This window comes from Acartia tonsa, chromosome 3, assembly GCF_053477335.1.
Source record: "Acartia tonsa isolate MP-2025a chromosome 3, ASM5347733v1, whole genome shotgun sequence".
Taxonomy (NCBI): Eukaryota; Metazoa; Arthropoda; class Copepoda; order Calanoida; family Acartiidae; genus Acartia; species Acartia tonsa.
Genome location: NC_137262.1, coordinates 37,498,653 through 37,520,151, shown reverse-complemented (window position 1 = coordinate 37,520,151; position 21,499 = coordinate 37,498,653). Strand labels below are relative to the sequence as shown.

General features: G+C 31.4%; 1 protein-coding gene across 5 annotated transcripts in view; it reads left to right on the top strand.

Moving 5' to 3' along the window:
- LOC145314044 (uncharacterized) overlaps positions 1 to 21,499 on the top strand; it is a 117,028-nt gene that overhangs the window by 34,301 nt on the left and 61,228 nt on the right. For all 5 annotated transcript variants that reach the window (XM_080153780.1, XM_080153777.1, XM_080153779.1 and 2 more), the window contains 12 exons: positions 490 to 562; positions 7,687 to 7,720; positions 8,330 to 8,395; positions 8,755 to 8,859; positions 9,363 to 9,455; positions 10,223 to 10,326; positions 11,479 to 11,556; positions 11,916 to 11,974; positions 12,955 to 13,040; positions 17,338 to 17,386; positions 17,829 to 17,897; positions 18,407 to 18,500. In XM_080153780.1, coding sequence (XP_080009906.1) covers positions 490 to 562; positions 7,687 to 7,720; positions 8,330 to 8,395; positions 8,755 to 8,859; positions 9,363 to 9,455; positions 10,223 to 10,326; positions 11,479 to 11,556; positions 11,916 to 11,974; positions 12,955 to 13,040; positions 17,338 to 17,386; positions 17,829 to 17,897; positions 18,407 to 18,500 — 910 coding nt within the window. The remainder of the gene's footprint in view (positions 1 to 489; positions 563 to 7,686; positions 7,721 to 8,329; positions 8,396 to 8,754; positions 8,860 to 9,362; positions 9,456 to 10,222; positions 10,327 to 11,478; positions 11,557 to 11,915; positions 11,975 to 12,954; positions 13,041 to 17,337; positions 17,387 to 17,828; positions 17,898 to 18,406; positions 18,501 to 21,499) is intronic.

Here is a 21,499-nt window from a genome sequence, read left to right as displayed (position 1 = left end):
TCATAATCTACAAATTTTTAATTTTCAGTTGTGATTAATCATTCAGCTTATACCAACAATGAAATTAATTCGGGAAAAAATCACAAAACCTATACGCGTTTTTCAGCTGTCGTTGGGGGGCAACACATCGTAAAATTGACGACCTCTCCATTTGCCCCTCAAATGTTATTTTAGATTTTTTCGCTTGTTTGTTATACCTATTCCTGGTAATCATTATTTAACAAGGATTACAGCTTAAATAACTTGTGGATAGACCAACTAAAAATTCAGCCGTTCATCTTGAATAGCAGCCCAGAAACTCACGTTCCCCTCAATTGGTATTTTTGCATACAGACGGACAGACAAACATTTTGAATTATAGATTAGCTGCTTCACCCTTGCCTCTGCCCTTCAATCTTTCAAACTTAATAAAGTTGGAATGATTGCTCATTGGATGATTTTGTTTTGGTGAAATGATTGCACACTAATATATTATTAATTGATATTTAGGACATTAAATTGACAAATAGTAGCGCTGTCTGGAGATATCTAATTGGATACAAGAATCTCCTTCGGGCTATAGGTGAGATAGATAGATAGACTAATAGATAGATGAAAGAATAGATAGATGAAAATATAAAGTTATATATGTAGATAGAATAATAGGTTTATGGTGGTTGGATGAATATATATATTTTTGTCTCATGGGGGGAAGCATTTTTTATTGGAAATTTATCTTTGAGGGTGGCGGTACCCTCCTAAAATAGATAGAAACCTTCCAAAGACCTATGAAAAGCTACATTGTAAAGGAGAACCATATTAGTTTTGCGGTTGGTGAGAGGTACAGATAGACAGACAGACATCCTGTTACATTTACATAGAAAGATAGTTTTAAAAAGAATAGATAAATAGATTTCCTTAAAAATCATAGATAGATATTGATATATATAAATTAGCTAGAAGCTATGTGTAATGGATTATAACCGAATAAATATAATAGGGATATAAGTTTATAGAAATCATTATGTTGTTCTTATGTTACGGTAATTCAATATTTTAGCAAATTGGAACCAAACTTTTATAAAGACCTTGTCTTATTCATTGGCATAAAATCTTTGAATATTTTTGTAAAATTGTCATTGGTTAAATCTTTTCAAGCCACAATTATATTTTATACAGGGGTAATTTTCTTCATTATCATTGGGGCTGTGAATAAATGTATGGTCCATTGTCTTACTGCTTAAGATTTCTGCCTGTAATTTGAATTGTAAATTATTTCTTTGGGGAGGTTTTATTTTGCTCTTTAGGAAAGATCTTTTTTTTGGAAAAAGTAAACTTTACATAATTAAGCATACATTAAAATTCAAGAAATCCAAATTAGTTTCATTTTATAAATAAATTCTTGAAACTTAACCGGTTTCTCCCTAAGACTCTAGAGGGGGCTGGATGAAAAAGTCTAAAATCTGTATAAAAGAATTATGAGATTAAAAAAGCTTTGATTAAGAAACCTTATACATAAGATTATAAACTTTTAAAAAGTTTTTTTCCCAAGATGTATAAAAAGATGTATAAAAAAATTCATTTTCAAACATAAAAGTGATAAAATTACTACCAATTGCCACAATTTACATTTTAATATTTTTTTGTGTAAAAATATCGTAGCAAAGCCTTTTAAAAGCTTGTAGATTGACATATATACGTTCAAAGGGGGATGGGCAAGGGTAGGTTTCCCCCCTCTAAATTTTGAAATTCCTTATACCCCACTACAAAGTTTATAAAATACGTTATATTACTTCCCTTAAACCTTTAAAAAACCTCATTTACCCACCTCAAAAAAATCTTGGACGTCCTTGTATGGTGAATCATAGTGGAGACCAGACCTACATCAATTTGTCCTCAAGCCTTATGACCATCCTTTATACGGTTATTATACATAACAACAAATTTACAAATTTTACAATAGCTAAATACAATGTATATTAATAAAAACATAATATTATGTTACAACCCCTCCCCTCCCCACAAAAAAACGATTTTTAGGATAGGACTATTCAAGATAAATTAATCATCATTCTTGCTGCACGAAATAAAATTTCCTGCTTATATCTCGGAAAAGTCAGATGCGTGACTTTTTTTTATGAAAATAGTAGACTAGATACTTTTAATAAATAGGCATAGTTAGCAAATACAGACAAAAGTAGTGCAATCAAGGGTCTAATCAAATTTAAATTTTCTTGCATTTCAGTTAACTTTGGCTGCATTACTCGCACACCTATTTATATTTAAACCCATTAATCATATAATGGTTAATATGGGAGTTCCTACAATCTATAAAGCTTCTTTATAGGGAAAACAGCAAGTAAGACAAATATATTTTGTTAGATGATTATCTTTTTATTAGAAAGATACTCTTTAGTTTTTTAGTACGTCCATCTGTAAGCCTGAATGAGTCACTTGGTGATTTAATTACATCTTTTTATTTAAGTTGACAAATTTTAAAAATTGAAATACAAATTTTCCCTTATTTTAAATTTGACATCATACTTGAATAATGTGTCTTGGCATATTACAGATTGTTTTGCAAAAAAAATGGGAGGCAGAGGCATTTTTTTTCGGAGGGGGTGGATGTATTCCACTCCTAACAAAATATCATAAAAATACCGCAGGACACAGTAACTTAATATATTTCTTGAAGTGTAGAGCTTAATCAGTTCAGCGGTTACCAAGCTCTTGACCTTCAAACAGATAGACGGACATACGGAAAGACATCGTTCTACTTTGTTTCGTAGACAAATAAAATCTTAAGAGAAAATTTTCCACTGTAGTTAGCTGTTATTCCTAACCATGATTACTACGCTGGTTTGCTAAAACACCACAATAATATTGGTGCATTATTTGCCAAATGTACCACTTTTCTGCACTACCTCTCCGATTTTGTTAATACTCTATATTTTGGTCCGTTGGGTCATTCAAGGATGCTGGATGGCCAAAAAAAAGTTTCAGAGTCCCTGGATGTCTAGATATCTAGCTATCTATGAAGGTAGGTAACAAAAATGTAAAAAACACCCATTTTTTTTACAATTTTAAAAATTAATTTTTTCATCAATCTTACATCCAATCTATACATTTTATACACCAAAATGATCGTTTATTCATGTAAAAAGCGCACATAATGCTATTTTGGCTAAAACTCTAATTTTACAGGGTGTCCAACAAAAAGTGTATTTTGGATATCTAGCGTAATACCCAAAATACCTGTTCGAAAAAAAATAATTTTTTTTGGCTTAAATCCTGTGTTTTATCTGTGTGCATATGTGGTATATAATGGTTCAGATAACCCAGGACTATAAGGTTGTCAAATTTCACTTTGGGACACCCTGTAAATGTGATTTTTGCGTCTGTAGAGCTAAAACTTGGTCCAAATTGGCTATTTTTTTCAAATTACTCTAATATGTGTCTTAGTATGTTTGGCCATAGTGTTTTCTGACTAGATCAATATTTTCATATTTTTTGGACACCCTGTATTTTCAAAAAAAGAGAAAAATTTTTTTTGTTTTTTTTTATTTTTTTTCTATTTTTAAGTTACTTAAAACTGTCATATAGATACAGATTTTGACCAATAACAATAATATTTGCCTATTTTACAATTTTTTACACTTTTGGGACACCCTGTGCATGTTTTTGAAAATTGATGGTTTTTGCCCATTTTTGGGGGGAAGGAGTCGTTTTAGGGCCATAGACTATTTCTTCATTTTTGTAGAACTTCATTTGTTATTTATGCAAAAACCGCAAAAACCGAACCGTTTTGCCGTTATTCACCGCCAAAGGCGGAATTCTTTTACGTTTTTGCCGTTCCGGAGGTTGTAATGGGCATTTGTGGTAAGAAAACATTGATTTATCAAGAACCCTCTTAAATACTTTTATTTAGGTAATTTAATTTACTAAATTTCATATTAGGTAAATTTTTTTGTGCAGCTAACTGTTTTTCGTCGAGATGTATTTCAATTGTTAAAACAAGAAAATGAAGTGAATATAACATAAATAATTGCTGTAACATAAGTGATAAAAGAAACATAAATCATGTGCATTTGAAATTCCTTTTGACAAAAATTGGTTGGATATACAAAAAAATTTACTTCACATGAAATTTAGTAAATTAAAATGCCTAAATAAAAGTATTTCACAGTTTTCTTGATAAATCAACGTCTTCTTACCCTAAATGCCTATTAGAACCTCGGGAATGGCAAAAAACTTAAAAAATTCTGCCTTTGGCGGTAAATAACCGCAAAACGGTTCGGTTTTTGCGGTTTTTGCATAAATAACAAATGAAGTGTCTTAAAAAGTTCTACAAAAATGAAGAAATAGTCTATGGCCCTAAAACAACTCCTTCCCCCCAAAAATGGGCAAAAACCATCATTTTTCAAAAACATGCACAGGGTGTCCCAAAAGTGTAAAAAATTGTAAAATAGGCAAATATTATTGTTATTGGTCAAAATCTGTATCTATATGACAGTTTTAAGTAACTTAAAAATAGAAAAAAAATTAAAAAAAAACAAAATTTTTTTCCCTCTTTTTTTGAAAATACAGGGTGTCCAAAAAATATGAAAATATTGATCTGGTCAGAAAACACTATGGCCAAACATACTAAGACACATATTAGAGTAATTTGAAAAAAATAGCCAATTTGGACCAAGTTTTAGCTCTACAGACGCAAAAATCACATTTACAGTGTGTCCCAAAGTGAAATTTGACAACCTTATAGTCCCTGGTGGTCTGAACCATTATATACCACATATGCACACAGATAAAACACAGGATTTAAGCCAAAAAAATGATTTTTTTTGGACAGGTATTTTGGGTATTACGCTAGATATCCAAAATACACTTTTTGTTGGACACCCTGTAAAATTAGAGTTTTGGCCAAAATAGCATTATGTGCGCTTTTTACATGAATAAACGATCATTTTAGTGTATAAAATGTATAGATTGGATGTAAGATTGATGAAAAAAATAATTTTTAAAATTGTGAAAAAATGGGTGTTTTTTAAATTTTTGTTACCTACCTTCATAGATAGCTAGATATCTAGACATCCAGGGACTCTGAAACTTTTTTTTGGCCATCCAGCATCCTTGAATGACCCAACGGACCAAAATATAGAGTATTAACAAAATCGGAGAGGTAGTGCAGAAAAGTAGTACATTTGGCAAATAATGCACCTATTATATCAATTACATATAAATACAAATTTTACAAGGTTGATTATGTCCCTAAGTAGCGCAGCAAATTCTTATCATTAATTATCAAATAGCTTGAATCATGAAATGTTTGAGTAAAATCCATCCCTTCTGCACGTACTTAGAGTTAAATTTTTATCAATCGATTTCAAAGCTTCTGGGAAGAAAATTAAAGTGAAAGGAATAATGAAAATATTATCATTGTTCCATTTGTACTTCACAATTAACAACCGAAAACTAGCTTGTACGGTAGGTCTATCTCTATGATTCTCTTATTTTTTAAAGCGAAGCTTTTCTATATTCAGGGTCGGTCCGTCCGTCTATCCGGAACAGATAGTTTTTTTTTGTTGTTGTTGTTAATTTAGGCATGTTAGAATTGTCCTATCGATTTCAAACTTTGCATGGTAATTCCTGCAGTAGTTAGGTACGATTTAGAATGCGTAGCAACTCTATAATCATTACCAGAATGTCCGTACGTTCATTTTAAACATGTTATTTTTTTTTTATTTTTTAACAATAAATTTTTATGTGATATAATTATCTGATTGATCTGATTTTTGGTATACTGATTCTTGGGACAACACAGTACAATATTATAAGCAAAGCAACACTATAATCAAGTTCTAAAAATGTAAGTATGTCCTTAAACATTATCCTGCATCAAGCAATTTTTTAACAAATTTACTTACAATTTTGCTTTGACTCTTATATATTTATATTCTGATTATTCAGTTCTGACGTTAATAGCCTTTTGTACTACCGCTTAATTAAGAGCTTTGCTTTTATGGATGTTGTCATCCTTGTTGAATAGATAATTTAATGTAAATTTTGCAGAATATTTGAATATTGTAAAATTAGCTTCAGATAAATATATAAACCCCAACTCCATCAGATCCATTATTTATAAAGTCCAATAAAGTTGGTGGGAGAATCAACAAGTAAAAATTAAATCTTATTGTACCTTAGATAAAATGATTTTTTTAAATGAACGAAATGATAAAAAAATTAGCTGTACATAGCAATGCATTTATTATATAATCACTAATCAGTTTTTGTTGTTAACAGTAGGCAAAGCTATTCGTTGATTTATTTCAACAACCAAACCTAATAAAAACAGGGAAGCGTTACTTGAAGAAAAATTAGAGGGGGGGGGGGGGGTTCGCTCCGATTTTCTTTTAGGGGTTGGTGTGTCCTGTTCTATTTAGTATATGCACAAAAAGATCTCAAAAACCACAAAGCATATTACTTATTACAAAATTAAAATTTTCAAAAAAGCCAAACAAGCACTTTTTGAGGATTTATTTTTAATTATCTTTTGACGATGCAACTTTGGAATTGTTTATTCTTGTTAATGATAACAAATATTGCTTATCTGATTTCAAACATTTCTTTTCTGCAAACAAAATTAGTTAGAGTGTCATTACTTTGCATTTTAATTATAAACAAGTATATGTATATCAAAAGCAAAATCTGTTCTGTATTTTACTGAACAAAAATATTATTTTCCTTAACCCTTAACGGTCGGGGGGGGGGGGGGGGCGTTGAAAGCCCCCCCATCCGGTTCCATCTCATTTTCTGTGTGTGAAAGATAGAGCCCAAACTGCTTGACTTTTTTTTGACTTAAGCAAAGCATTTTATCTTAACAAAATACTAAAATATCCTCTAGTAGTACATCCTCATATTAAATACAGGTGTTCAAGTCAATTTTAGGTTCCAGGTATGATCCTGCAGGTCCTGATCCTCCAGTTCTCCAGAAATCTTTAAAAGGCTCCTGTGGCCGCAATTTTTGACTTAGAGACGTCAAATTTTAAACTTAAGCTTTTCTTACAGGTCTACATAACGTATTAAAATTTCATAAAGATCCGCCGCCGTTTTCCCGCCGACCACTGACTGCGGCGGCTGGCAGCTGCCAAGTACAGCTGCGGCCGCTGAAATTTATATTTTGATATTTCAAATATAAAATTTACATAAAGATAAACATTTTCTGCAAAAAAAATTTTATTCTAGCTTCAAAAATAAAAAAATTACAGCCGTTTGAAATTTTTAAGTAAAAAAGGACCTAAAAACAAAGGTTGTTAAATAAAAGGGTGAAGGAAGCGAAAATTGAGCTTGACTTATTTAAGGTCGGAAATTTATCATAACACAGGGAAAAATTTTTTTTAGCCCTCTAGCAAAAATAGGAACTGAGATAATAAGGGGGGCGTTGAAACCCCCCCCCCCCCCCCCCGACTGATTAAGGTGCGGCAAGGGGCCCGACTGAAAGGGGTTTAATACCCCAAATCACAGACGGACTTACAGATATACCTTAGAATTTCTAAGCCACAAACATCTAGACATTGCATATGGTATCTTTAAAAAAAACTGTATTGCCGTCAAAGTTTTTCTAATCCAGAAAGTAGTTTATATTTAAATAATATATTTGGGAGTATCAAAGACTTTCAGTAGATTGAAATTAATACATATTTATTTTAGAAAATCTTGGTATCGCTGTTGTGTATGGTATCAGGTTGGTTTATTATTTATCACTTTCCTTTGATCTTGTCGTCCTTGTTATAAATAAATCTACCAAAAACCTGGATTTATTAAGATTAACCAAAAAATATTAAATATTTTTATTTATTGACTTATTGCTTCATTAATTTTAACATTTATAGTAAAGTGAAGCTACTGTATAATTCACTTTGTCTGTCCGTCAGTCCGTAAGCTATGGGGGGAAATTTATTTTCTCAGTTGCTATTAAAAATAGAGAGCTGTAATAGTCACTAAAGATTCCAAAGAGATATGTTCTCCTATTCTATACATTGATTTGTCCTTATTTTTGCATATACTCTCTCTTTTCTTTGTTATGTAAACTTAACATCTGCTCTATAACTCACTTTGTCAGTTTATCCATTCTATGATTTCTATGTGCTTCATTTCTAATGGATGTTGTCAAGCTTGTTTGTCACTCATTACGTAATTTCATTTTTTTTATTTCTGAAAAAAATCAATTCTAGTTGAATCAATGAAAAAAGCTATTATACGACCAAATTTTAAATTTATAAACTTATAATTCTGTCTTTACAAAAATAAAGTCTATCCTTTATGGCCAACTTATTAATCTTCTTTTTTACAGATACTACGGACAAGGAAACATAACAGAAGACAATTATATCCAGTTCATTAAACATGATACATTGAGGTAACGATAATTTTTTTTCTCGTATTCATTCGAATCCGGTGGATAGGAACCGGTTCTCATCCATACGAAAAAACTATGTCTAGCATCGTATTATACCCAGCTTTCTACGAATATAAAAGTGGGTTTGTGAAATTTGAAAATTCACTATCTATAATAAAAGAGTAATATTTTTGGTTCCATTATAATTTTGACCTTTCAGTAGTCTAATTTCTGCGTGCCAAACTATAATCTAATATCTGACGAATTGAATATTATATGGAAATTAAGATTATGAATAAACTAGCCAAGGAAATGATTTTAACTTTTGAAACAAAAAAATATCTATCTACTGCTTCAATTAAATTCATATTATTTTTAAGTTCTGAGTATCTGAATCAGTCTAAGAATTTTGTGCCCCAAGTGCGAGCTGACTTTGAGAAGATTAAATCTGAAGGATCTGAGTATTATACCTGGCAAAGCAGCAGGTACCAACAATTTATTTTTGAAGTGCAGCATCTCTTTACCAAAGCTTATAGAATTGGCTGCTTAACCTCCCACCACTCACGATAAATTATTTTTTTGGGATGTAAAAATTAATAAAGCCCACACTTTTCTCAATTTAGCGTCCATTGTCCTTTTCATGTGATCCTTTTGAACATAACAATAGCATAAAACCACTCCAATACATTATATAAAGATACAACCCATTCGGACCAACAATTTTTCCACCTTTATTGACAAAAAAACACAATACATTTTAAACCTTCCAGAGGTCAGGTGATAAGCCAGATGAACCGGAATCCAGATACGTAATAGGCATACCAGTATAACCATGATTATTTTCTCTATCTATCTAGGGGTCAGGTTCTAAGCCAGAAGAACCGGAATTCAGATACGGACGAGGCATATCAGTATAACCATGATCTGTCTGTCTTTGTATCTATCTATCTATCTATCTGTCTGCCTGTCTTTCAATCTATCTATCCAGGGGACAGGTTCTAAGCCAGAAGAACCGGAATCCAGATACAGAGGAAGCTTACCAGTATTACCAGGCAACCTACAGATACACGGAAGATCTCAGGAATATCGAGACAATTTTACCCAGTCCACTTTTAACTATTTCATAATTTTAAATATTTTTGCTGTTTATGAAGTCCTTAGCTTTACATTTAAGTATCTAAGATTTTTTTAAAAGTATGATTTAAGAAAGAAAGGTTTAATGTAATTAGATTATTGCAGTAAATGAGGATGGTGACATTGGACTGTAAATTATACTGGTCCTTAACGTATTATACCAGGATCTCTCATTTGCTTCAAATACTTTTGGTACTTTAAATACAAACCATAAGTGTTCAAATATTTCCAGCAATGATCTTAACCTACAGAAAGATTTTTTTTGTGTTTTATAATTTGCAAATGGGGGTAGCTGTGTTTAGTGCCCTAGCAAAATGGGGGATAGATGTCACTGCTTTTGGCCTACCTATTCTATTGACATCAGGAAATACCCTATATCCCATCTCTTTTCTAGGGGTTTCTTTTCCCCTTCCCTTCTACAATAGCGTCAATAGAATAGGTAGGCTAAAAGCAGTGACATCTTTCCCCGTTTTACTAGGGCACTAAACACAGCTACAAATGGGGGTGTACATCAATATATCGTCCATTGTCTTATCCATTAAGATACCTGAAAATTAAGTAAAATATTAGATAAAAGGGAGTAAACTTTTTAATGGCCTAACTAAAAAGATTATTAGCTTAAAAATTTGAAAATATTTTTCATATTTTTAAGCCAAATAATCCAGGGCAAACAACCACACGGATCATGGGTAACTTTTGTGTTACCATTCTCAGAGAGGTGCTAAAAAACCTGCGACTGCGCATCAGCGACATTATTGGCAATGAACTTAGCTCGGCCAATGAGAGGCAAGCGCTGGGGATAGCTGTCCTCGTTTTAGGTGATTTAACACATTTTTCTTACATTTCTCTATGCTTCCTTCGGACGCGTATTTGTTCTGGTTTAATTTTTTAATAGCAATTTATCGCTTTGTATTATAGACAGCTTTCCACGAAGATTAAAATGAAAAATCAAAAATATTGTTATTCCCCTGGTGCAGAGGCCCAGGCAAATAAAACTAGTTATTATGATTTTCATTTTATTATTCATGAAAAATTGTCTGTAATACGATGCTATAAATATTTGTTCAGTATGGCTGAGAACCTTTTATAATCCAACGGATATTATTCGGTTTCAAAGCCATACTGAAAAAATATCTCTAAAGAATACAATAAATGGGGGTATTTTAAGGTTTTTTTTTCAACAAAAGAAAAAAGTTACTGTGAAAAAGCCACAACTTGTCGAGTGGGTAAAAAGTGTCGAGTACAGGGAGGTGTTAAAAAATCTTCGGCTGCGGATTGGCGACATTGTGGGCAACGAGCTTAGCTCGGCCAACGAGCAGCAGGCCCTCGGCATAACTGTCTTGGTGTTAGGTAACATGTATCATTGAGTTGACCGCTCGCTTGTGCTTGATAGCTGCCTGTTTGAATGGTTGGCTGCTTGATAGACTATTTGTGCATTTGTGTTGACGAAATGGATATAAAATATGTGGATATTTTACCAGGGGAAATTTTGTCGTCAATTTAGGTTGTTACAATAGTCATCAGTAATTGGTCAGTTCGTTCCACCAGTATGAATTGAGGTGATGGGGTAAATTGGCTGGATGGGAGCATATTACCCAGCTGGAAGTAGCATATTAAATGTGAGAACATCACACTATCCCCATATTCTATATCCATTGTTGGCCACTGGAGTTGCATGTATATGAATGAGATGCCCATAAAGACTTACTACTTTAAAGTAGTAATCTCTGGGAACTGTTTTTAATCCATTGCATTGGATATCAATCACTTTCGAAGTAATACTGAAAAGATATTATAAATATTCCTAAAAAGTATAAGATTTTAAACGACAATTTGGATTTAAAAAGGTAAGTATGGATTATAAAAGGTACTTTTAACCATTTTTAAATGAATTTCCAGGTAAGATTATTTCATGGACTGAAGTAAAAATTTTACAAAAAATTACTTTAATGTTTTTGTATATTTTTCAGTGCTAATAATATCTCCGATTATCATCCTACTGGTTCGGAATGCTACGGTTACCATACAAGTTTTTTCATTGAATTTAGGTAAGCCTATTGTTAGTAGCAAAGCTACTCCTCAATTTACATATCTCTAGCATCGGTCGGTCTGTATAAGCAATTTTTTTTTCCTCTCTGTTACATCTATCCCATTTATTTTTATTTTAAAACACATTCCTACTTATTTAATTAAAGTTGACATTGGTAATGAAAATTTTATATTTTTTATGTTTAAGCTTGGGGTAAACTAGCGAATTTTGAATGCAATAAGTGAAAAGTATATTAGATATTAGGGAATGGGACGGAAATTTTTTTTCTCGAATTTGTCGAATCTCTGTTTCTGATTATTAATATACATAATTTTAATTGAAGTTGACTTGAAACTATCTAAACATTTCATATTTTAGCTAAAAAAGCACACGAGTTGAAAATGGAGAAGAAAAAGGCGGATAAACTTCTGTTCCAGGTACAAGATGATTGATTTATTGCATCGTATCATATACAGCTTTCCGCGGATATTAAAATGAGATTTTATAAAATTAAAACAAGTTTTGTAACCCCGAGAGGCCTAAGGCCCATGCTAACAAGACTTGTATTAATCTTATGATTTTTATTCTAATATTCGTGAAAATTGTCTATAATACGATGCTATACAGCATGATTTATTAGTATGCCTGAGAACCGGTTCGCATCCAGCAGAAATTAATCGATTTCGAAGACATACTGGAATAACCTACAGACCCCTCGAGTTATAGAATAGTTTGTCTAGTAATAATGTTTTCAGTCGTATTTGCAAGGCTGCTATCCAAGACACTGTAACGTTAGGTCTAACGACCAAGAGTAATTAAGGGGACCTCTAATATTATCTCTTTTGCTGACCAAACACCTGGGCTATTAAGAAGAATAACACACCCTTTGATTGCACGACCTTCATCTGGAAATCCAGACTGTGCATAGTAATCATTCACATCTATTTATTGGCCAAGGCATTCTACCCACTGGTCCTATTTATTTCATACGCCTGACATAGCATCAGTGATACAAATTTGGACGGCTCTGGTAAAACACAGTAGGGACCAGTCTCGAACCCAACACCTTACCAATTACGGAAATGTGCAAATGTTGTTATTTTGCAATAGTGTAACAATAAGCATATTACATTTACATTTTTACATAACTCCATTCTAATATTGTTAATCTTTATTCATCTCAGAAATCGATATATTAGTACTTGAATGTTGAACCAGATTTTCATGTACTCTCTTAGAGTGAAACTCGCAGCTAGCTAAAACAATGATATCCCCCATCCACCACCTTTAACCCATCTCATTCACTTCTACTAGATGAACAAAATGACCAATAAATGGGGTCCATGTTAGAGACCTAAATTGACGACAATTTTTCCCTGTCACCATATTCACGTATATTTTATATCCATTTTTTCAGATGTTACCTCCAACTGTAGCTATAGCGTTACAGCAGAAGAAACAAGTTACCGCTGAAACATATGAAAGTGTTACTGTTTATTTCAGGTTATATTTTTATATTATTTATTCCTTCGCAGTATGGATTCGAAACCGTTTAATATCTGCTGGATTGAAACCAGTTCTCAGCCATACTGAAAATTCATGTATAGCATCGTATTACAGACAATTTTCCAAGCATATTAAAAATGATGAAACTAATACCAGTTCTGTTAGCCCTGGCCTTTTGCCCCTCGGGTTAACAAAACTGGTGTTAACCTTATAATTTTTTATTCAAATATTAGCGGAAAGATGTTTATGATACGGTACAATAAATTTCCAGAGATCTTAATGTACAAACACACACACAAAGACACACAGAAAAGACAGAATCCTATACTATTACTATTTATAGGTTTGATTTATTTTGGGAGCGTGGCGGTTCCCTCCCCCAAGATAGTCATAAACCTTCCCTGGACCAATAAGAATCTTTACTGTCAATGAGAACCATATCGGCCCAGCGCTTAGCGAGATCCTTTGGTGTAGAGAGACATACATCATGTTATCTATACATTAGTTATTGATAGCAACGTTTCATTTACTTTGTTTTTTTTTTATGTAAATTATACAATTGCCATTATTCTCAAATTCGTGGTAAACAATAGCAGATCAAACCTATAATTAAATAAAAAGCACGAAAATATGAAATTTTGAACCCAAATAACGAGGACTTTTATATTCAAAGTTGAGAAAGATAGGTCGAGATAAAACCGAAATTACATTTATGACACAGAAAAGCGTCGCAGTTATTTTTTTTGGAGGGGGGGGGGGTTGCATCGCTCTAAGGAATAAATTGACGTTACTCAAATAGGTATATTTACTGATAGGCCACTGATGGTTCAACGGTTACAGAGATCTTAAGCTTCATAAGGACAGACGGACATTAAGGATTTGTAATAGTACAAGCTAAAAAGAAGCTTAACTACGAAAAATTTTGGAGTAATTTTCCTAGATTACATAACTTACTTAAATCTAAATAAGAAATAGCCTAAAACCATCTTAAGATTTATGTGAAGCTTCCCTTAAATGGAGAACTCAGTCAGTTCTGTTTTAAGCTCCAGACAAAATAACAAATTCCTTTATACAATTTTAAAAAAAATAATTTGAAAGACAGCAAGGATTCAAATTTGATTTCATTTTAACATTTCTGTGATTATATAGAGTAGCTTTGCTACTAGAAATTTACAAATTTTGATGTCAATGTAATAGACAACATTATTTGTTATATTTTATTTTATTCTTAGAATTTTCTGTGCACAGGAATAAGTAGAAAACTAAAATATGTTTTAGGGAAGGACGTCCAAGCTTTAGTTTTTTATTTTGTTTTCGGTGAGGAAGGGGGGAGGTTGGGGGTAAAACGAGCTGTTTCAAAGGTGTGTGTAAGGGAATGGGTTGGTAATTTTCTGTACTTCAAAAAATTTTGGGGACGCCTATATACTATATACTTTTTTTTGGGGGGGGGGGGGAGAGGGAGGGTTTAACACCCTTTCAACCCTGCCTCTTAGACGTCACTGGCTAAAACAAGAATAAAAAAAATCATTTAAATTCATAGCAGTAAGACTATTTTGTAAAAAAAAGTTAATCAATATATGAAAAGGTGCATTTTTCTATTTAGCTTCTTAACATAAAATTGGATAGATTGATTGCCATATTGTCATAGATATCAAGCATATTTTAAAACTAGAGTTGGCTCGATAAAATTATCTCCCTATTGGCTAGTTTTCTATATGCATATCTATTTCTCAATAAATCTATTTTCCTCACCCGGCATTACTATCTAAAAGAAAGTAAATATTCAATAATTTAAATGATTTTAAAAAGATTTTTAAAATTATATTTTTTTCTTTACATTACCATCACCAAAGGGTTAATGATGATGATTACAATTTTAGTTCAATATTTGAACACACAAAGTGTCGCCACAATCGAATTCTTTTAAAACAGAGTTTTCTTAAATTTATTATAATATAAATTTAAATTTTCTTTTTTGTGATTAGAAATTAAATGCATCAATATAAGGTAAATAGCAACATGAAATGAAAATAATGAATTTATTTTTTATAAAGTAAAATAATGGGTCTTATCGTTCTAGCCAATGAGAGTTTATTATGGATTATTGGAGCACTATGAGTTATATACATATATTCCTTGGAAAACTTGAGCTCGTTTATAGACATTTATTTCCTATATAGATCTGACATGGATCTTGAAGCAATTAAGCAGGCCGTTTTGTACATGTTAAAAATTGGAAGATTTCATTAAATAAAAGTTATTGCAAATATACTTAGTAAATGAACAAATAGTCGTTGCAACTTATGGAGAGTAACAAGTTTTTATTAAGAAAATTTTTAAGGCTGCCTTTTATTTTCTGAATATTTAATTTTTACAAATTAACTTATCTCTATTATTCCTGACTTTGAATTTACGTTGTCAAATGTAATTGCGTAAAAAAAGGCCTAAAATTGCGTAAAATATGAATTTTTATTTGCCCAATTTTGATAAAATTAGCGAAGAAATTTTAGCAAATTTAGCAGTCAGATAAACCAGGGCGCGATAGCCGACCAATGTAGGTAGAAAGTAAAATGTAAATTTCACTGATACCCAAAACTTTGGGTACTTTAAATCTGAATTAGTTTTATGTTAAAAAAGTAACCTGTCATTAAAATGTAATTTTGTCTGCAGCTAAAAATCTCGGAAACTGCTGGTCTTAATAGATTTTTCTATTTTTTATAAATTGTGGTTAGAGGCATTGGGCGAAGCAATTAGTTAATAATAAAGTCTTTGAGTAGCTGCACAACAAATAAAAGTAAAATTTTATTAGAAAGTAGATGATTTCAAACTCCCTCCCCCTTCCCCCAATCTAAACAAATTTTAAATATTATAAGCTTCCCATTTGCCTTTTGGCTGAATATGATTAATTTAAGTGTTTCTACATTATAACTTGTCTCTATGAAAGCATACTATGCCTATACACAGCCTATATAGGAGGATCAATAGATACCATGCCTCTTTTTAACTATATTAGGCTTTAAAAAAATATAATTGAGATTTTACTAAATTTTGTAATATCTGTATATTTAGATCTATCTTGATTAGCATTAGCTGCCTACCATTTCAAATAAAGTGGTGTCTTTGGAACAAAACTTCTATATGATAAAGTCACTTTATTCTATCTTTATTTTTAAAGTGTATATAAATTTTTATATATTCTCTGTATAAAAAAAACCTTTACTGCTTTCGCATTATTTTAAAAACTCCGTCATTAATTTACATGTAATTTACTGATAATTCATTAGTAGAACTATAATCAATTATATGAGCACGGAAATTATTACAGAAAATATTTTAAATTAAAAAATCTATTTCACTCTGATTTTAAAATTTCTTTGCCTATTTCAAATATGAAGCTTTCATTAAATGGAGAACTTAATCGTTTCGGTCATTATCGAAATCTTAAAACAGACAAAAACTTTACTACTTTGTGTAATAGGACAAATATTTAGTACCAATTTCATCATTAGAAAAGCGTTATCTAGCAGACAAAGGTTTCTAAATGAAAATAATTATTTTCGACTTAAAGAAAAGTCGACTTGTTTAAGCATACAATTAATAAATTATCCTTAATTAAATAGATCTAATAAATTTTTCTAAAAATTTGTTCTTCAGAGTAACTATCCCTGCGTTTTGATAATATGATATAAGTTTAATCATGTAAGGAATCGAGAAATAAAATCATGAAAAACTTTGCTTTAGGCTAAAATATATCTATCCTTAAAAGATGAATTTAGGGAAAGATAAATGGAGAAAAATATGCCTAAAAATCGTCTGTTTTTTAGGACGCGGCTTGCATTGAATTTTGAAACCAGAGGTGAATTCTTAAAAAAACTTTTGCCCCACTAAAATCAGTTTGGCCTACTAAAATCAGCGAGGCAAACTAAAAATTTAGAGGGGATAGTTTTGCCTCAATAAAATTTTAGTGGGACAAACTGATTTTAGTGGGGCAAAAGTTTTTTTTAAAGAATTCACCTCAGTTTACATAATGATTAAATATGTTTTCATTAAGAGAAGAATAATTCTGAATTTAATTACACAGTCCTTTATCCAATTTTATTGATCCATATAGCCCATATTTTTATACTTAGTCAGAAGTTAATGTTAACGTTAAGTTAGGAATTTGCCCCAAATTTAACTATTATTGTTCCAAAAGAAAGTTATTAAAATTAGTGGAATAGTTTTCTAATATTAACCCTACCAAAAATAGACTCTCTTCTACTAAATGGATGCATTAATAAATGTTTTTGTTCAGTGATATTGTAGAGTTTCATGAGCTAGCTGCTGAAAGTACTCCAATGGAGGTAAATATTTTTTCTCTAAAAGTTTAAATAATTATATTATTGTAACATTAAGAACACAGTAATAGTGTCTGACTGATTATGACGTAACAAAAAAATTAGCCAATGAGAGGCCGTTATTGACCAATGGTAAAATTTATAGTGGCCTTTCATTGGCTAATTTTTTTTGTTACGTCATAATCAGTCAGACACTATTACTGTGTTTAAGACTAAACCTATTTAGATTACAATTATTGGTTGAAACGTTTGGACACTCAATTTACTGGACCAACCAGTCAAAAGTAAATAAAAGTCCCCAAAGTGTTAAGCCAACGAATAAGAGCACGTTATTATAAAACTTTTGGGGACAAGAATAATAAACAGCCCAATAACCCCTCCCTCCCTCCCTGCACTACTTCACATAAAAAGATAAGTTTCATTTTCAACTAAACATATATTTTTTAAGGTGGTAACGCTGTTAAACTCGCTGTACAAGCTTTTTGATGCTAGGATTGATAGATACGATGTTTATAAGGTAAAAATTTAGTAGCATTGCTTTTTATATAGCTTTACCTGTCTGTATGTCTGTTTGTTATCACACTATATTAACTTTTTGAATCAAGAATTTATAGTCATTAATAGTATATTCGGTTTTCTTTCATGCTATGCCTATTCTACAGTTTTACCTTTGCATTGAACTAAAAAAATACTTTTTACAATAAAGCTAGGTTTCTAACCTAAAGTTAAAATATAATTGACTACAAAACGGAAGTAACTACATTTTAACAATACCTTTTAATGATTAATTGTACTACTTAAATGAATATAGAATACATGGATATATATTGACAGGACAAAATTTTTAGTCAATTAAGGTTGCTTAAATTGGCCTAATTTATTAGTCAGTTTGTTTATCCGGTAAGTGGGAAAAGGATGGGGTAAAGGTGGTGGATGCTTTTATTTTATTTTATCCAGCTGGGAGTGTCAATTCTTTAGAGTACATGCCAATCTGGTGCAAGTAATAACATATCATTTACTCCTTAGGTGGAAACTATCAATGACAGTTATATGGTGGCCTCTGGATTGCCTGTCAAGAATGGAAACAAACATGCAGCTGAGATTGCGACTATGGCTTTGGGTATGTATATGATTTATCTTTTTAATATTACCTGTTGCTTCGTCCCTAGCAACTAGGTGAGGGTGGAAGAGGTCAGGAAAATAGATTAAAACCAACACATGATATTCATGAAGCTTACCTGAAAAGTATTTGGATCAACAAATTTCAAAATCTTTAGCTTGAGACATGTAAATTAACAGGCCCTTGCATATAAGTCCTAAATATAACGAGTTTAAACTCTTTATTGGCCACATTATTCCCTCTATTATTACTATTAATTCAATGCGTCTGATATTACAGCAGCTTATACATCTAAGCTATCATTCTGCCTATATAAATATAGGGATCTAAATGGATAAAACAATAGACACAAATTTACCCTTTATGTAAATTACAATTAGGTTTTGAAAAGTTAAGACTCTCAACTTAATAAACCAACCAATCAAAATAAAATAAAAGTTCTCAAAGTTGTAAAAGAATAACAAATAAGATAATAATAATGTGTAATAAACAGCCCAAAATCCCCTCCCACCCTGATCTAGATATATCTGCCTATCTACAGTAATGATAACATGCAAATAAATGGTACAATATTTGTTAAAAACATAATATTTGAATAATATGATATAAATTTCCATGGAAATGTCATGTTTGACATAAATAGTCCGCTTTAAATCAACAAACATGATAAATAAATGTAATACAGGGTGGTTCTTACTTAAATTTCTTAGTGTATTTGAATTACAGAAGAAAATAAATGTATTTTGAGTTCTACTTGTTAAGATTACAATACAATGCTTTATAATGATGGCTTAATCTAATTAAAAAATATTTTGAAATATTCCATGGCACCGAATATTTTTTTGGGAGATTTTATACATTTTGGATTTTTTTGGCGCGCACCCTGTATTTTTAACATTTTTGTGCGTGTAGACATACAATGCTTTCTGATGACTTAATCTAAATCCAAATAATGTTACAAAAAGCCCAGATTACTTCATACCCCAAACCTTATTTGGAATGAAAAACATAGAAAGAGGTAAATTTGCCCATATTTTTCTTGAAAAAATAACAGTTTTTTGAGTTTTATAAATATATAATTAAGTATTTTATTCTTGTATAAAAGTAACAAGGTATGTGTGTGTGTGTGCCCGTGTGTTGTAAAGGATCTTGCTAACTGCAGAACCGATATGGTCCTACTTGACAGCGAAGCTGGTCTAGGGAAGGTTTATAACTGTTTTGGATAGGTTAGATGGAGTGTTTACACCCCCCTCCCCCCCACAAAAACATTTGAGTTTCCACTAGAGGCGTAGCCGCTAGTTAAATAAAAATTAGATAATAGCAAAAATAATGGTATTATTATCTTGCATTATAATTTCAGATAGTTAATTACGAAAATTTTCTCATATTTATTTTTTTCTATTTAATGCTCAAAACAAAAGTAAATATGTTCATAATTTGCATAACAACCTAAACCAATACTATTAAATATTCTTCATTCAAATCTGACATATTTCTTATAAAAATTTACCGACTGAAATGTTAATTTTTTTAAAATTGTCAATAAACAAGATATGTGAGACATTGAAACAATATACAAAATGATATTATAGAGTAGCTGTGTTCCTAAAAAACGTCTAGATATGATGAAAAGGTAATCAGAGTGAATAGTTGCGACGCTTGTACTATAGTTGTACAATACCACAGAATATCAGTATAATTTCAACTAAGTATAGCTTATTATTGTGATGTCACATTACCGCAGCTAAATGACACTGGATAGAGCCTTGAGGGTAGGGTGTGTCTATTATCATGCGCGCATGACCAAGGCTTTATATCATGGTAGACAATGTAATTTAATTTTTATAGCTAAAGTACCATAAAATTAAGTAATTAATATGACCAACATTTTAGGCCCGCAGCGAGCCCTAACCGTGTTGGCTATTGAATGGCTAAACTCGCATTACCTAACTTAACCTAGGCTATACATAATACATATTACACTGAATGCCATGTAATGGTGATATTTAAAAACCATTAATTATTCAAAAGTTCATGATATAATGGTTTTCATTTTTGACTATTTTTATTGCATTATATAGGGTTATATGTCTGTGTGTTTGTGCAAAAATATCTCGGAAACCGCTGGATCAATTAGGTTCACCTATTCAGAAAAGAAATATCCATTGGAGTATTTTTTTTACTTAAGGAAGAACATAAACACAAATACAAATATTACTAAATGCCATTGCGCAATTTTTTACCACCTGTATACATAACCATGAAGCTTTTGTATTAAATAATAAAACATAACATGTGTTTTTTCACACCTTGAACCATTTCTTAAAATGCCAAAAATTAAAAAAGTGCTTTTTTAAACAACTAATAAGAGTATTTAAACAAAAGTGTTTGTTTGCATGAGAAAAACATAACTACATTAGATTCTAATATAGTAGTAAGGTTTTATTTGTCTTTAGTTTAATTAGATTTAGACTACTTTACCGATTTAGTTTTCGCTTTCAGGAGAGCTTCACATAGATCCTGGGATGGTTTGAGCTTTTTTAGATTTCTTCTTTGGATAGTTTTAGGCTCTTTTCCATCATTCCAATAAAGATCCCCTGGATGCTAAAGGCGTAGCCCGATTATTATTAACATAGTGTTACTTTGGTGTTATAGGTCTCTAGAAGTATTAACATATGCTATTAAAGATTAAAGTTTCATATAATATGATCAATTTATGACATACTAACGGCATAGCTACGTTTTGAAAATAAAATACATTTTTTTGGGAGGGAGGGGGGGTTGTAATTTTTTTTCATATGGCAATTTTTCTCGGGGGGTTGGTAGTGCCCTCCCCTAAAATAGTTATAAACCTTTCAAGGACTAATGTGAAGCTAACCTGTACCAAATCGTTTCAGCGATTAGCGGGATCCTTTTGTACAGATAGACAGACACCCACCACAGAGAGATCCTGTAACTTCATTGTATGGATCAAAAAGTCGGCATAAACTTTGCAAAAT